Source organism: Athene noctua, chromosome 3, assembly GCF_965140245.1.
Source record: "Athene noctua chromosome 3, bAthNoc1.hap1.1, whole genome shotgun sequence".
Lineage (NCBI taxonomy): Eukaryota > Metazoa > Chordata > Aves > Strigiformes > Strigidae > Athene > Athene noctua.
The window spans coordinates 8,549,884-8,568,533 of record NC_134039.1 but is presented as its reverse complement, the minus strand read 5'-3'; the positions used below and the strand labels follow the sequence as shown (position 1 = coordinate 8,568,533).

General features: G+C 38.9%; 1 protein-coding gene across 2 annotated transcripts in view; it reads right to left on the bottom strand.

The window, feature by feature from the left end:
- TULP3 (TUB like protein 3) overlaps positions 1 to 18,650 on the bottom strand; it is a 33,033-nt gene that overhangs the window by 6,429 nt on the left and 7,954 nt on the right. Inside the window, exons 2-9 of one of the 2 annotated variants that reach the window (XM_074901900.1) lie at positions 12,628 to 12,679; positions 8,514 to 8,541; positions 7,830 to 7,992; positions 5,712 to 5,888; positions 3,770 to 3,900; positions 1,837 to 2,034; positions 1,234 to 1,346; positions 719 to 833 (exon numbers count right to left, since the gene is read on the bottom strand). In XM_074901900.1, coding sequence (XP_074758001.1) covers positions 719 to 833; positions 1,234 to 1,346; positions 1,837 to 2,034; positions 3,770 to 3,900; positions 5,712 to 5,888; positions 7,830 to 7,992; positions 8,514 to 8,531 — 915 coding nt within the window. In that variant the 5' untranslated portion in view covers positions 8,532 to 8,541; positions 12,628 to 12,679. The remainder of the gene's footprint in view (positions 1 to 718; positions 834 to 1,233; positions 1,347 to 1,836; positions 2,035 to 3,769; positions 3,901 to 5,711; positions 5,889 to 7,829; positions 7,993 to 8,513; positions 8,542 to 12,627; positions 12,680 to 18,650) is intronic. The other variant, XM_074901899.1, reaches the window with a different exon arrangement.

Here is an 18,650-nt window from a genome sequence, read left to right as displayed (position 1 = left end):
TTTAAATTTCTGCTGCTGTCCCTGTGATAAAAGTAAAATCCTTCCACTTGACTGGTCATCATTTTGTAAGTAACCTCAAGCTTTACTCAAACTTTAAGACTGGAATATGAAACAATGTGATGTGAAAACTCTCACATAATTCTAGTGTCCACAAGGGTATTCTCACTCTGAAGCCTAGACTGAGGTGATGCACAAGACCAGAAGTAGAAAATATCTCTAGGACAGAGCTAGCAAATCACGATTTCCCCTAGAACCATATCCTTGCCAACAACAAGCTGCTGCTGAAATAATACCGGCTCCTTCCTAACCACCAAAATGCATGTGATTCTGCAAAAAATTTCCCAGGGTACTCCCAGTTCCTTCTTACTGTCCACCAGATACCAGCTGGGCAAGGGGCAGTTCATGCTGTGGCTGACTCCACGTAAAGGATATGCTGACTGGCCACATGCCAAAAGACAGGCCAGGTAAGAAGGTCATCAGGATTTTGGTTTGGGTCTCTCTCCCTCCCCTGGCATTGATATTTTAAATATTTTTTAAATTAAACTTGTAAGAACTTACCCTTAAGGCCTTTGCCCATTGTTGTATCTGGTTGAAATTGGTCAGCTGGTTCTAAAGTTAAGTGTGGAAGGCTGCCAGGCCGCATGGTTTTGTAAGCCCTGTTTCCTCAATAACCAGGTGACAAAAATGAAAGGAGAAAAAAGGGAGAGGCACTACTTACATAACAAATAGCTGCGAGCTCCTGTCTTGTATGAGCCTTTTCCACTAGACTTCGTGCCTTGACTGGGCTAACTCCATGATCATAGACTGTAAATTTAGTTCCCATGAGGTTTGACCTAATGCCAGGTTATGGAAAGACAGAGAAAAAGAGGCGCATCAGTGGAAAGTTTTGTCACCTCATGAAGGTGTTTGTACAGCACAGTGAAAACACACATCTCCTGCCATCTGAATCTTCCTATTTCCAGCTCAGTAAGGAGCTTCCTCCAAATGCCCATGGTGAACTGAGCCTGTAGCCTACCCTGGAGAAGCATCAGGCCAGGATTCCTTCTCTGAATTGCCATGATGAATGGTAACGCTGAAGGAACGTTGCCAAGCCAGGTGAATACAGATTACATTAAGCAGGACAATGTGAGTTCATTCTCTCTGAATTGATACCAGATTGCTGCTCATAACCTGAGCTCAACAAAAAGGAAAATCCAATCTCTTCTGTCTGTAGTTACCATCTGTGGTTCTCACCTGAGTTTTCCAATGAAACTTTCCCCTTCCCGAGATAAATCAGTTGGGTCAACTGATATGAGGTAATTGGATGTTTTGCTCTTTTTTCGTTTTCTCCCGGCAAGAAGGAATGTCTGGAAATACAAAACCTTGATCAAGACCAGAACTTTGTAAGAACGCAGAGACATTGCTAGGCATTGCTATCCAAACTGTTGTCTGTTTCCCACATCCATTCTCCTTTTTGTTCTGTGCTGTTATTACCGTCTCCACAATTTCAATCTCTTCCACAAGTGCACACCCTGAAATCCTATTCCTCCAAACAGTTCACTTGGCAGTCTAGATTTAATGCAACTGTCCTTTCTAGTATTCCCTCCTTTTCTTCTGGAACAGTCTCCCTGCTGTTTATCCTTGAAATTTTTATCCTTTTTCAATTTAATCTTTTATTGTATTATGGCTTTTAAACCTGACAATTCCCCCCTTAGTGCCTTGGCCAAATATAAGCTGTCCTCATCCACATGCTGGCTCTCCTCAGCTTCTGGTTTCTTACCAGAAGCTCTCTCTTTCACCAAAAATATTCTGTGGTAAGAGTACAATAGTCAAGATACTGTGTGCTGTTTCCAATACCTTTCTGTTGTCATCTCTTTCCAGGTGCATGTAATAAGTAGGGAAGAGGCCCCGGTCCATTCCCTTCTTATCTCTAGTGATTCGACACTTGACCGTAACACCACGGGGTGCGGGGCGTAATGCAAAATCCTCCAAGTTCTCTACTTCTCCCAGCTGTGCATCTGCCTGAGAAGATGGACTACAGGAAGCACCTGTTTCCTGTAAGAAGCAGCATCATATTAGCAAATTAATATCAGATCAGAGGTTCTGGTATTCCCCAAGAAAAGAAAGGTGTGTTGAAACAGATCTCGTGTCTCAAGAAGATATTTGAGAAAGTAAAGTTAAATAAGAGACCACCTGGGTTTCTCTGAAGAAAGTGGCTGAAGACTTTTCCTCTGAGGAAAGACTAGCCCTCCAAGGGGAAGGGAGAAAAAGTACCCATTAACCAGAGATGAGTGAATTGCTAGGAAGGGGAAAATAGGATGAGACACTGTAAATATTCTAAGCAAAGAGCCTCTCTGTTTTTAGAGCTTCAAACACTCTCTCTGAGATAAGGCAGCATGATAAGCTGGACTGATGGATGCAGCAGTAAGACAGGCTGGGATTTTTGTGACTTAAACTAGCACTGAGATTCAGAACAGTAGCAGAAACAGAAGAAAGTGACAGTGGAACCATCTCGACTAAATACTGGAATAACCTTAGAACAATGTATACAGTCAGGATGCAAGTTATGGTCAGCAAAGGAACTGGAATTCTAATAGAATTTTTTCTTCAAGGTAGCTGAATCCTGTGGATTGTAGAACCCAGGAGATTCCTCCCTTACTGAGCCTTGGAGATGAGGTTGCTGGTTTTACCCCCATTCCCAGGTACAGCCAGTAGGAAGTCTGAGTGAATACACACAGAGGCACACACACAGAATCAAAATTCACTCACGGCTCTCACCCCTCCCCGCCTCAAGCACCCCCCACCCCATATCTCCAGCAGTTGACACCCATAGCCCAGTCTCCCAAGTAGCTAACACCCAGACCTCTTGTACTACTCATCTACTAAGGTAGCACAACATACACACAACCACCTCACAACTACACTCAGGTGCATCTTTTGAATCATAGCATGAATTTTTAAGTCTGTCCAGCATCCATGACCAAACCCTATGCCCTTCATCTGGTCACTAGCTCAGCCCCTGGGTCTTCCTGACATCCATCTCTTCCAACCCACTCGCTAACCCAGCATACAGTTTGTCTGTCTGTCTCTCACACACACACACAGGAGAACACATTCACACAGGAAATAAAGTCTTAAAAGCTAGTAGGACATGCTGCAGTAATCAGGCACAAGGCTTGGGCAGACAAGCATACTTTCTTGCAGCTGTTTACATGCATCTGGTGCCTTTTATCCCCTTTACTCCCTATTTTCCCATGCTTACTACTCCCTGATCCACCTTGACCCCTTTCTTTTCCCTCTTGAGTCCCTTCCCCTAAACACCCCATAAAAGGTTTTGTCCCAATCCAGAATACTCTGTCCTATCCCAAGGTTCTCTTCCCCCTTGCACCCCACAATAAATGCTATAAACCTTCAGGCAGTGATCCCTCTTAAACTTGAATTGGCATTTCAGATTTTCTGAGTCATCTTGGTGGATTTTACACCCGAGATAATGGCCTAATCTGTGTCCTTTGAGGGACACAAGGAGTAGCTGATTCATTGTGTTCCCATCCTCACTGATTAGGCTACTTGGGTTCCTCCGCCCACCATTGTTCCTTTGATCATTACTAGGTCTTTGTGTTTAACTCAGTGGCCTGACAGTCAGATAACCTGACAATCATGACCTTCCCCTGCCTTCGGGGATTAATATGCTAGCTACGGTAGACTACATTTTAATCCAGTGCTCAAGGGGTTAGTACTAAAATGAAGCACATGCCCAGCCCTTATCAGAAATGGTTTTCAAGACACTTACCGCAGAAGATTTCTCACTGGTTGCAGAATGAGGCCTCTCAGATTCGGGATACGGTGAATGAGATGCTGGTCTCTTACCAGCCTCTTCCTCTTCTGTGTCCTCCTCATCGAAATTCAAACTGCCTGAAATTCCTGTCAGAATACAGGATCAAGCAGGTAACTTCTGAAAGGTGGTGTCATGAGTTCATGGCATCACTAATACATATAGACTCTTGCATAGCTATTTGCTCTTTTAGTTAATTCCTGTTGTTTCAATTGCTGATTTTCTTCATGTGCTGAATTGCTTCTCAAGCCTTGTAATTCAAACCCTTACTGACATTTTGCAGCTGTCACTGTGTAGATGATTAAGCAGCTGTCAGGCTTTTATTAATACATATTTGACATGATATTACATGATGTAACATACTGCTTAGTATATGCTGTCATTTAATTAATTTTGCCTATTTTCACATAAAAAAGCCTTCCATGCCTTAAGATCAAAAGAAGGAAATGCAGATCAATATGCTGACACCTATCGTGTAAATTGGACTATGCACAGTTTATATCCTTTACCATTTCCCCTTAGTCTTATACACACTGAAATGGAGTGTGATAGTCTTCAGGAAGACCCCCTCCTATTCTTACATCAGTAGCAATAACTCAGGTCTCACGAATACTACTAATGATTTGATTTTTAAAGCAGAAGTGCACACTAAGTAGTTCCAGGTCTTAGTTATTTAATCTTAACCTAAGCACAGTTATGTAGAGATGACTGTGGGTATATAACTGAAATAACTGCGGATAAAGACGTTTATAAAGAGCTTCCACACACATCACTGTTTGGTGTTTCCTTCCACTTAGAACTGCATCATTTTGTTCTGTGATTCCATTCTTTAATTTGGCTGTCGAATGGAAAAGCACATAAAGCGCTATAGAAAACGAACACATTCAGCCTGCTAAGACAAATTATTTTCTGAGAGCCAATATTTTAACAGTGCTCCAACATGGTACTGCATAGAAGGGGCACTGCTGGAAGTTCTTCATCTCAGATGAAACATAAAAACATAGTATTAACAACCTGTCAGTAAACTTCCCAAAGCACATTTGGAAAGAGGAAAGGCGTTAACCCTAGTACTCTGGCCAATTTCAAAATTCACTGTTTATATTCTACCTCCACTAATTTCCCCTGAAGTTTCTGGATATTCTCTCCTGCTTCCTTTTCTAACTCTTGCGTAATCTTGCTATCCATAGGTAAGCAGCTGTTGCATCTGACAACTGAATGGAAGTATTTCTACATACAGTAGTACCTTTATATATAAAGTGTACTGGAAACATTCTGGGACACAGGCTCTGCAAAATAAAACCAAGCTGTGTACCATATTAAACACTAGCCATTATTTTGCTGCAAAGTGCTTAGGCTGCATGCAACAAAAAAAGGTTTCCTGTGGTACTGGCAGCATTATAAGATACTTGGCAGACAGACATAGACACTCCACTGGGAAACTACTCAATAGGATATACCTATTGAACATAAAACTCTAAAACTGTCAATTTGAACAGCCTTTGACTCAGGAAGAACACCTTTCCTGTTAGTCTCCTAAACAGTTAAATTACTGGCTATAGAGGATTGTGCTGTTGTGAAAATATTCAAGCATCATATCCAGATATATTACATCTGGAATAAAAATACCCTGAACTTTAGCAAAATGTGAAGTATAGCATTTTGTCACCTTCCTTGGAAAGGCCAGAAATCATATAACACATTGATAAACCTTTAAAACATAACTGGTATGTTCCATTTAATATCAGAAGAAGGAACTGCAGTTCTGCATTTCTACATGCTTTAGAATCAACTAGCTCTGCATTTAAAATATCCCACAGACCCTTGTTTCATGATTCCTCATATTTTTTAGCTTTTTTAAGAAGAGCCCTGAAAAAGACCTTTGCCCATTGTCAACTCCTACCTCGTTTCTGTAAGATTTCTTGCAGATCTGGCTTGCCTGCTGTGTCTGTTAGAGCCTCTCCATTATTTTCCTGATCTTCACTGTCTTCTGTTTTGGAAGATCCAGCAGAGAGAGTTTGGAGCTTGGTCCCCAAATCTTGCACTTCTGATTTCAGAAAAGCAGCTGGTCCATCAATGCCTGCAGGCCAAAATGAAACAGAATGCTAAAGTCTATTTTTTATAGCTAAGGATGCATCCCAGGGTGGTGGTTCTTTTCACCTTCCCTTGCTCAAGCATTGCTTTAAAGTACTGATGTATACTTGTTCAACTTTTGTCAGAAGACTTGGGAGGAGTCGGGCCTGACCGTGGTATGGACCACCTAGTCCTATAAACATATCAGGAATCAGTTTCTCCATTTATAAATACAGTGACTGTATCTACTTTTTTACAAGGTCTTAAAGCAATTAGAATGAGTTGTACTTGGCATGCACATTGATATCCTTCAATTTATTTATGGGCAACTACTCTATTTTCCTTTCCTTCAGATTCCTTTTTTGCTCCTGTGACAATGAGCTCTACAGTGAACATTACAAATCAATTTGATAAAAATATCTACAGTCACAGGCAGAAAAAAACACTGTAAATGGATGCCCTCTGTCTTTTTTGGTAGAAATGAAATTTTCACATTTAAAGAGGCAACACAGCTGTGCACTGCACTTTGTAATTGGTGGAGAAGTCTTGATAGCAGAGTCTGGTGTAACACTTAATACATTTCTGTGTAACACACAATATATAAGTGTAGTTCCATCTTTAGATTTCTTGCTTTCCCACTGTTTTCCTTTTTAAAACTTTACTGCTTTATCCAGTCATCAGATTTCTGATACATTTACTGCCGCTGTCACTTCTTAACAGGATTTCTTTGTACTGAGGAAGCTTCAGAACTATGAATGCTAGTGAGGGAGCAGTTAGTTTTCATTTTTCTTTCTTATAGTTTCAGCATTACTGAAAATTCCTAACTTAGAAGTTACATCAGTCTTTTATCTCACTCTCTTTTTGACTTAAAAGTGACTTTTAACAGCTTTTTCCCAAATGATTTTAAACATAAATGCTACCATCCACATCACCACTCTCCTCCCCATCCTACAATCCTGAAAGACATCTGGAAAACAAGAAAAACATTGAAAAGACACGGGATAACATAGTTCCAGATGTGATCTTCAAACCAGGTAACGCTGGTTTGTTTGGGGTTTTTTAATTCTACTCTACACATTAATTCCCTATTAATGCAATGGTGGTATTTTATCATCCTGCAATAGCATGCATCTCAAAGCCTGAGGATGTTTCCGGTTACTTTCTTGACAGGCTGATGGGACCCCAGCCCTCAAACTACTTCCTGACACTTCCACTGGAATGTAGGGCTTTCACTGCTGCTCTTTTTTGCTCCATGTGACATGAAAGTCTTAAAGCTCTCACTACTGTATTTCTTTGCACTCCTAACAGAATAGTCACTATTTTACAGCAATGTTTTGAGACCACTGAGTTATTCCCTTTGGCTCTGGTATCACTCTATGCTTGTGACTTTCTGGACCACTACAGCTTGTTTATCATGTTTCAGTTGTCTCCCTGAAGCTCACAGGAAACAATAGATGAGGTAAAAACCAGTAAGAACCTAATTCAGTATTCATAAGACATTTGTTTTGCTCTTGTCTACTTTATCATTCAGTCATATGCCATCTTGAGATGGAGTATAGCGTGATACCAGGAAGAATCAATTACACGCAGACACTACTGGATTATTTCTTTTTCTTTATCCTATAGCTTTGGCTTTGTATCTCCCTCCTGTATAGAGGTTCCTAACTCATTTCTACCGTTCTTCTTAACCTAACACAAGGAAGATTACTCAAAGGCACATGAAGATTCTCAGCTGTCAAAATTCAAGCTAAGGTTTTTGTTTGTTTTTCCAGTTCAGTATTGCTCAACCATACTGTACTGCAATTCTACTTTTGTTACATAGAAAGGTGTGTAATCAATCTCGGTTATCACTTGACCACCGTTACAGCAATGTAGGTGCCCATCTGTGACTTAAAATGCACTCACTGACATTTTGGGGAAGGTTGTTGCAATCAGGTTGATTACTTACCATGTAAAATAACATCACCATGGGAAGGGGTAGGAGTTTCTACTAAAGGAGTCTGCTCCTCACACCCTTTGGGCTTTGACCTACGCAGCTTTGCCTCAGGATTTGGCTGTACCATCAAAGGATCAAGACGTTTCTTCCTCTGCCTCTTCTCTAGAAGAGCTCTCTGTGAAATAAAGAAGCATGAAATAAGGATGAATAACCACATCCAGGGATGCAGAAATCATACCTCAGCCATTGTCAATGACATGTCACTGATCAGGTTCTCCAATAAACCTGGAATACTCTTGTAATCTCTTACAAAAATCCTGGATACAGTTATCACTGTGTCTTTGGAGTGAGACATTCCCTTTGATTCTCCATCAGGGTGATGTGGACACGTGCTTATCTATCCTGAGATCATCAGGAGATAGTTTTAACTCCTTCCATCCAGTCTAAACTGCAGCAATCCTTAATATATATAGACAAATTAAGCTGTCTCTTATGATCCAGTATGAAAAAGCCAGGACTTGCAAAGGAAAAGGTTTTTGTCTCAAAAGCTATCATCTTATAGGGAGATCTTAAAAGAAATAGTTCCCAGAAACCAATGTTAAGACATAAGACTTGGGGGGGGGGGGGGGGGGGCGGGAATCTAAAAATTACAGTCACTAAAATAAGACTAATCCAGTAAAAGGAAAATTTATCTACCTTGCAAAATTTTTCCATGTAATTCAGGCTTGAAAGGAAACAATGGTAAATGCAGACGTTGAAAAATAAAACATTACTTTTCCAAGATACATATACATTTGGTGTTTATGATTTCCTACTAAATGAGAATAGAAACAACTTCTAGACTTAAATCAAGGCAAATGGGGACACTGCACCATTTTAAAGAAAGCCACACTTAACCCTTAAAAGTTAAGGCAATGGATGAAGGAGGAAAAATCATATTGTGATATTCTGTAAGGCACCACTGTGCAAAAAGACATGCAAGGCCCTTGCCATAGATGCAGTTTATCCATGCCTGCTTCTTAGCTATCTGTACACCCCCTGAAAATTGTTCTTAATGATAGAAACCCTTTCTCCACCAAATTCTTTCCAGTCTCCAAGGATCCATCAGATAAACAGTACCAACAATTCAATCCACTTGAGACACAGACATCTCTGAAACCCTTTCCTCTCCTGTTCTGCTTTTTCTCTCTCTTGTTGGTTCTTTCCTCTCCTACTGGGCTTTTTATCTCAAGTGAGGTTAGTTTCTCAGGCAACATCTCCCTGAGAAACTGCAGTACAACTCAGCCCTTGGTCCTTTATTCTTTCTGCTTTTCAAGCACTTACCTAAAAAAAACCCCAAACCAAACCAACCTTTTTTATTTGAACTCATAATTACACTTTGAAGACTGGACTGCAGTACAGGTAGCATTTGCAGAATTATTTGCAAGGATTTTCCTGCAGAGCAAAAATTACATAGAATTCCAAAGAGATTATCACATTGGTCTAGGAGAAGAAAAGAAAAATAAGCAGTAGAAGTCAAATTCTTTGAAAATGCTAATTGCAGATAAAATTTGTTTTCTATAAAGACAGTCAGACTCTCCAGAAGAATTTACATTGGTTTGTGTTGTTTATTTTTCAAATTAATGCTGAGGAAAAGTAAAAAATTTCATGACAGTTTATAAGTCTCTAATAGTTTAAATAAAAGGAGAGAGGGAAAACAAGAATCAGAACATTATATCCCAAATAAGGATTTGAGAAAAACTGTTGCCAATGCTTCTTTACATGACAAATAGATAGACAAGAAAAAATAAACCAGACATCATAAAGGCAGTAAGAAAGTACACAGCTACTGCTAGAATGGGAATTGAACTTGGGATCAACATAGATATAAGAACTTTCAGAGCTACTTAAGCGATTATTCTATTAGATGAGATTTTTTTTAAACATTTCACTGCTCACCAGTTGAGAAAATTTATTTTTTCTTATTACAGTACAGTCTGTTTCATCAAAGAGTTTCTAGGACTTACCAATCCAACAGGATCATACTGGATTACATTGAAACAGACATTTTTCTGCTGGTAGATGTGACCAATCTTTTTTTTTTGCAAGAACTTCAGGACAATTAAAGTGACAAAACTTGACAGTAATTCTCTCTACTACTTTGATTACTGAGATGAAAAAGAAAAAATTTACAAGTCCACTGACAGCACAGACAGTAGCAGTTCATTTTCTCTACATAAGGTGGCAGAGCAGCCTTACCTTCAGTACTATGTATTCTCAGACTTACTCCTCTAAAATGAAGTCGAAAAAACAAAACTGTATTTTCTTTAATTTTGTCTACTAACTAGCCTTTTCCTGCAGCTCTGTGTTGCAGTAGAAATTCATACAATATTACAGCAAAAATGTTAGATATTTCATGAACAGGACACCAGAACACATAACCCATTAAATAACGGATACAGACTATCATTTGTTCAGGATTTTGTAAACTGAATGCATTAAATACTTTCAGAAACATTTTCTTCGCACCACAGAAAAGTATAACATCAGAATACAGGATGATTAAAGGATCACAAACAACCAACTCTGGTTCTTATGAGTTTCCAACAAGCTAAGAAGTCAGATGTGTCATAGCATACTAATAAGACAACTACTTTAGTATTCTTCCTACAACTGTGATGAGCAGGAAGGTGGTATACAGGAATGTTCCAACCACTCCACCCTTGAAGGTGCAATACCATAGTACTTATTATTTGGCACAGTCCTACCTCAGTAGGCCATGTGGGATGGATCCTACCTCTGAAACATCCTTACCACTCTTCCAGCTCCCCCTTAGTTCATGCTGAGGCAGCAGTGACAACGCTAGTGATGACGGCATTAATGAAACTTCGTGTGAAGAGTAAGTACCACACCAGGTGCCTTCAGAAATATGTCTTCAGCTTTGCGCTCCCCACCCGCAGGGAGATGGCAGCATTGCACCTGGAGCTGCAGGAACACCTTGTACTACTGGGGGAGTGGCTGTCAGGCAGAGCTGGCCCACAAAAGGAACTTGATGTCATGCATTATTAGAAATAACGTTGTACTGCAATTACTGGGTTTCCAAACCCATCATAAAGAAGGATGACAGGCATACGTCTTTGCTGTGGCAAATGCTTATCCCAGATTCTCTGTATGACCAAAGGTTCTAAATGTGATCCTGTTGGATTAAAACATTCTTCATTTTTATCCCAATTCCTATAAATGTTTAGGACAAATTAATCAAGTGGATCATTGTCTACAACCAGCAATGAGCCCATCATGTCTGACAGGGATCTCGTATTGATCTCTAGTTCTTCAGAATGCATGGTACTATTCATATAAAAGTTAAAAGCAGACTTTAAAAGTTAACATCTAAACCTAAACACACAGTCCTAAATTAGAGACTGTTAGCATTTCTCAACAAATCTCATTTGTGAGGAGGGATGGTAGTGTTAAAATATATTTTAGTGAAATTTTCTAGCTTTTGCAATCATCTGCAAAACCAATCTCAAACAAACCCAAGAAAAGCTCAAAGAAAATTGCAAGAGGGTTCTTCCAATTCTTTAAACTCACTTCATCGTGATTCAACTGACAGCTGCTCCCAGGGAATTCCACCCAGCCCAGCAGCTTTGTTTTGGTGGAACAGCAACGCATCCCCATGACAAGGTCTGAAACTAGGCATATGTTGACCACAGTGCCAGGGATTACCACCAGTTTATGATCCAAGTCCTACAACAGACACTGAGGTACAGCACCAAGCCGTCAGACCATCCTTAGTTTGGAACTTCTTACCGAGTGGCATTTGGCACTAAATGTTCTTTTACTGATTATTTGAACTAACGCTTTTTTTTTTTTTTTTTCCCCCAAACAAGTGTCACTGGATAGCCTACAGGTATAAGGATCGTCCTAGCTTCCACAAATATGATCAAAGATAAATTTTACTTCTTGACTCTGAAGTGTTTTAGATAAGAACCTGTATACACACAGATAAAGCTGGTGATAAATCCACTGTCAGAAGTCAAAGCTAAGCAAACTCAAACTAGAAATAATGAACAAGTTCTGGTAAAGAGGGTTATTATCCACTGCAGCAGTTTCCTGAAGACTGTTATGTCTGGATTTAGAGATCCTCAGTTGAGAGAGAGCTTTTCTAAAAGACATACTTTAATTTGAACACAGATTAATTTAATGCAAGACAGTGATTTGTGGTCCATGTGAAGCAGCCAGCTAGAGAATCATAATAATCTCACATCTTCTAATCTATTTATAAGCATTTAAAATTTCACAGAGGAAGAATATTAAGGATGGATACTTTATTACTTTGAAGAATATGGTGATGTAAGCATCCAACACTTTAAAAACCTAGACCTACTATTTGACAGATGCTTGGCTGTAAATGTTTTCTTTGTAGGAAACAAAAAAAGTCAAAAGATGCCGGAAACCTTTCTTAACAGCAGTGTTAAGATGATCTTTCTATAGCTCAGGGAAACTTATTCTTTCCCTTTGATGCTTAAAATGGGTAATTCCCTGCTGTCTTCCTCTCTTTTGATTCATTCCTGCACTGTGGTGACTCAGTCCCAATGAAATAAGTATGAAAAATAAATGTATCAAAGAAATCAAGCCTACAAGCCATAGCAAGGTTGACAAATTAACAAAAGCCATGAAAATCTTTAAAGAAAAATGTTAGCAATGAGTTCTTGTTTGTATTCTTTAGACCAATAATTTTTCACATTTCACCCCTGTTTCTCAAGTCTCTAGATGGCTAATGTTTGTTTGTGTATACTTATTTTTACCAGCTTCAAGCACTAGCATTTACCTGATTCTCTAGTTTCAGCTGCCGTAGCTTCATGGTTTCATCCTTAAAGATGCTGGGAAAGGGAAAGAAACAAATTAATTATTGCTAGTAAATACTTTGCATTATAAGAGCACAGGATATTCACAGACCACAACTTCACTCACAAGACTTTAAAACAACTGTAAAGACATAACTTCTAATCCACAAGAAGACCAAGTAACATAGCATTAAAAAATAAAACATACTTCACATTCCATCATAAATAGGACCAAACTGTAGTTTAATCACCTTAATAAACTGTTCTGAAAACATTTTGTAAGCAAAAAATGCTTCACTACTGACAGATGGATTATGAGCCACTGTTGAGGTAGGCTATGAGACAATTTATATCTGAAAGCTTAATACAGTTCAAACCAATTCAGCAAAATCCCCGCTCTTTCACAGAATATCCAATTCCAAATTAACTCAGAATTTTAGATTTTGTCTTGGGAGTCAAACCCACACCATTTTTTCCTCCTGCCAGGCTTCCCAGAACTACTGTCAATACCGGAGAGAATCTGTATTTGCAACACCTGGTATTACTTCCTAGAGATGAAAAAATAATTATTTCACTCTTAAGTTTTTCATAGAAAACTTTCATAAGAACTCTAGTTTTTCATTCCAAGTTGTTTTCCATATAGACTTCCCTTTTCCTTTTGTATGATAATGAATTATTACATAAAGTGTGATTTAGAGCAGTTAATCCTGCAAAGGGCAAAGGTTAACTGACAAATGAGCATATATTGTGCCTACCACAGTTGTGCACTTTCCTTCCACACAGCTTTGACAAAGATCTCTCTAGAAGTGAGAAAGCATCAGGAAGAATAAATACAGGAAACAGACAAACGTTATATATTTTATTGATGGCAAGCAGAAAAGCAGGGCTAGCCAAAATTTCAATTTAAACAGGAAATTCTCTGTCTGGTCTAGGTATGCGGAGATGTCCAATGATGTGAAGTCACAAGCTAGCAGACAGTGCTGAATATACCCCTAACAAGGAAAACCAGAGAGATGAAGAGAGACAGGTGGAGTAGGGTTTCTGCAAAACACATGCCATGGAAATTGGATCACAGAACATGGAGCTAATGAGGAGAAAGGGCTCAGAGTCCCCTTAACCCCTAGCGAATCCACATGTGACTCCACTTCCAGGGCAAGCAGAGGACTGATCAGAGGTCTTTACAGACAGACTACTCTAGCCAACACAGGCCCTCTTCTGGAAGGCTGAAACACACAGAAAAAAAGTTTTGTATATGCACATCATATAGAACAATTTATATACTCTAAAATTGATGCTTATTGCCAAACGAATGGTATTTTAAAGCAAGTTATCACTGCTACTGCTTTTTCACTTTGTATTTTTCCTTATTTCTATCACATTTTTCTAATGTATTTCAAGTATCATCACATAACAGGCCTATGACCTTGAAAACACCTTGCTTCTAAAACTGATGTTACTCCTCACATGGATCAGTAATACATAGCACCATGGACTCGAAGGCAATGCACGGCCTGGAAAAATTAATGTCCGTCTTGAAAAGGGATGGAGAGCTATTCCGTGTCCCCACAGCAACAGTTACAGTAATACAGTCATCTCCAACTGAAAACATCCACAATTTAAAAATGAAACATGCAGAGACATATCTATTGAGTGCAGCAAGATACACATTAGACGTCACGTGAAACTTCAAGTTAAAACGTGACGTGCTTTTTATTTAAAGCGTAGGTAACGGGAAAGACCACCTTTGGCAAAGCCCAAAAAATGCTTGAATGTTCCACCAAAAATATTCATGACCAAAAAAGAAAAGGGGTGTGTGTGTGTGGGTGTGTGTGTGTATGAGAAATATCCCCTTTTTTTCATATACCTACTGGCTTAAACAATAGATGACATTTGTTAACTGCAGTCAAGATTTTGTTATGAAGCAATCTATGTAGCTCTGATCAATATAAGATTTATGGACAAATTTCTATATAATTAAAAAGAACTACAAAGGTGTCCTGTGTAGATATAAGCTACTGTCTGTGGTTTTGTTGCTTTTCCTAATAGAAAATGCATTCCTGACAATTTGAGTCCCTTCTTCAGACAATAAAAAGAAACAAAACCATTACTAATTCTGGAAGTAATTTCCAGGTTTTCCTTTTTACCTGGAAGACGGCAAAATGCTGAAGTATTAGGACTCGCATACACACCTCGCAGAAATCCTCAACAAAAATTATTTACTTTGTACATTTAAATTATTTTCTACCAACACTGGAATAAAGTTAGGTAACATCAAAGACAGGTCTGAAGACTGTTGGAACAGGACTGTAACACAGACTACACAGTGCCTCACCTCTAACCACTTAACTGAGACTCAAACATGGTTGAAATAGATTCTAACAGGTCACAGAGCTCAATAAAGCAAAGAGTCTTCTCTTTAACAATTTATTGTCAAACACAGACCAAAATCACCTTATAGCAGGCCACAAAATGAAAGCAGCCATCAATCCTTCCATTATAAAGTGCAAGGATTCACACAAGGAGCAAAATTAAAAGAATTAAAGCCATGAGCACTGTGGCACTGTAAATAGTAACTAAAAGAAAAAAAACAAACAAACAAACAAAAAAAAACCCAACAACAAACCTACACTGTATATTAACTCCTCCTGCAACCTTCCTTCCAGCACTTGGTCATCATGACAGTGTAACATAATAACCAGACAAAAAAGAGCTTCCCAGGCATAGACACGCTTCAAGCTTTTTTCTACCCGCTACAGCGGGGTTGGTGTTATTACAGACCTTAGAGGAAAAGGCTGTGGCAGTCACTCCCACAGCTCACCACTAAGGAATGCAAGGAGTGTGCTCATACAGCTGCAGGCTTCAAACACGAATCTACTCCTTCACATAGACTGGCTACACAGACCAGTGTATCCAAGTGCTCCTCGGACATGCCCACGCAAAACTACTCTTTGCTATGCTTTTCGATTTGAAGGGTTTATGTGCAATAAGAGGAATTAAATATCCAGCACGAACAGGAAAAATAAGCAGTATTTCCATAGCCACAACAACATAGTTCAAAACAGAAAATAAAAACCAACCCACTACCACCAAACCAGTCACCCATTTACTGAAAAGAACTGAAAATATTCAAGTAGCCTGTCATAATCTTCCTCTTCCCAGTCGCTGCAGTAGAGCAGATGTATCAAGATCCTGCCCACCAACTCCTCTGCTAAATTTAACCAGAATCCACTAGCTCTCCTACTAAAGCTGTGTGACGGGTAATGGACACATGTCACAAAGGAAAAAATGACCCAGAATGTAACATAGATGTGAAAACTAATGATTATCCAGGATACAGAACAAAAATGAGAGTGGGAAAGCAACTATTTAACAAAAACTCTCAAGTGAGATGATACAACAGCATATCTGAATGGGGGAGAAGGCAGTGACACATCAAGGGGTTCACAGATCCATCTCCAGATTCCACACAGACCAATATGAAGTAAAATGTTTTATTTTTAACAGATACCACCTCAAATTCCTGCTGAAATCAGAATTAGCCTTGTTTTCACATCATAATCAGAAATTACAGTATTGCAATAGGAATATGAATGACAAATTTATTATAGATGTGTTTATTCTGAAAATGGTTAGGAAAGACCAAATATCAAACTAACCACAGTGAAGAGCTAACTCACAAGTTAACAGATGCTCATAGACGGAATTAAGGCTTTATGCAGTTTATTTTCATTTCTGTAAAAAAGGCACACTACATCTGTCGATAGTTCTTTCAGAATGGACATACTATTTTTCAAAAACACACTGAAATTTTGGAATTACAAACTACGTCGTAAAGCATACATATGGATAGGCAGAGTTAACACTCTTGCTTTCATTGTAACTTCTCTGTGTTCCTGAATATATTATACTTAAAAAAACCCCCTGAAATAGTTATGTTCTAAGCACTTGGCAATAATTACCATTGAATTGACCAAATATAAACCCACAGTATAATGCAACTCTGAGAATACTGAAAAACCCTGATATTAAAGCAGGACAACATAGAAAACAGGGCAAAAAAGCAGTGACCCAGTCTGAAAATGGTCTTCCCATGCTCTCCAAGGTCCACACAAGAGAAAGGATTCTGATTAACTGAAGAGGATTCAGCAGAAAGCTGAACAAATTGACCAAGCACTGGAAAATGTTCCTCTTAGCAAGATTTGAATGCATCCTGCAGTTTACTCAAGGGAAAACTAATCAATACACTCCACTCTATTCCACGGATTTGAGGCCACAAATGACTACTGATGAAAGAAGACAACAAAATCCAGACAGACGTAACTGAAGATAAACAAATTCAGACTGAAAATAAAATTTGTATTTAACACCGTGATTAACCAACCATTGGGATATGTCACAGAGCTGTGGATTTTCAACAGAAAACAACAGCTTTTAATCAAGGTTGAATACTATTCACTAAAAACTGCTGTCATGGAGTACAGCTTTGGTCTACCTCAGATTTCAGGTGCAGTTATCCCAGATGGGAGAGGTAAGCAATCTTCTTTCAAGTTATATCAATGGACCAGTTAAGTCCCCTTTATATACTGTCTGTTGAAGTTGTAAAGAGGCAAATAAAAGGTTGCCTTTATTATGGACCAGTTTTTGCAAGGAATTGACTGGTTGCAGCTGTGAGTGAGAGGCAACAAGCAAAGGGAGCAAGAAAAGCCACAGGAAGAGCAGCCTGGAGAAAGTGTTCTACACTATCCTGAATTCACTGAAAAGACACAGTTGAAATATGTTAAACAAAGGAAAAAACCTCATGATAGTTCTTCATGAACTCAACAAAACAGTTACATTCCTCATATTCCACTAAAGAAATACTCTATTTAAGTTTTTCCTCCTAAAGAAGCAAGGCAGCAAGGTCTCGCAGATTGAAAAGTTTCCCAGGTAGCTAAAGCATGTCTTCAATTCAAGTAGTTTGATAAACAAAAAGTAAGGTTCTCTTGCCTCTTTTAAGCAGAAGGTCAGACTAGCTGACAGAAACAGACCCCACCCTACTCTTAAAAGAAAATCTGACTCAAGAGAAGGAACAATAGCTTGTTTTGCTTTTTAACCGTTCTAAGCTTCTTTAGAGCATATATTAGCACTGTATATGCACTGAATTCTTGGTGAGAAAAATTCAGGAAATATCCCCTGTTTGTGCACAGCTCTAGAGAGGGTACTAAAAATTCAGATACTCTTTAGTTTGGCAGAGAGATTTGGGGAAAATGTGCAGCAGAAGCTTTTACCTTATTTTAAAGCGGAGTAGAGTTTGAGTTTACTTCACCCTGTTACAAACAAGCTTGATATTTTATTTCAGTCTAACACATAAAACCTTCTTTTAACAAACAGAATCTTTCAATATTGATGGGAATATAAACCTATACATTAACAATCAAGATCCTTAAATTTCCAGCTGTTTCCATTGCTCTGCCTCCTTTAAAGGAACTCCAAGGCACAATAAACTAATACCATTTTCATCTACAAATGTCCCAAATACCTTATGTTCCATTTCTCACTCTACAGAGGGCTGCTTCCATCAGGAGTCTAACAAAGCTCACGTAACTCCTTTTTCCTTTGCAGGACAGTTTATTAATGTGGTAGCAGCAGTTATGCCTCTGAGCAATACTCCCAGAATTTAAGAATCAGGGAATGAGAAGAACGTGGCTTGTGGCACATATCTTTGTCCACTAGATTTTATTTTTAGCCGTAGGAGCGTGAGTAAAAGCAACTTCAGTAAGAAACATGGAGCCAGCTGGTATGAAACAGTTTTCACTCTTAACTCTCCAAAGAGCTTTCCTGGGAATTGTTCTCCTCATCTGAACTACAGATATGAAGGAAAACAGAAGCTGTAGAAGAGAGATCATTTGAAGAAGATATATTCCAAACAAAAATTGCAATACCATCTCTGGAAACTGGTTGAGGAGCAAAATTTATCTGTGATGCACCTTCCAATCCACAAAAGTGAGGAGTCCCAGCTGCTTTCCTT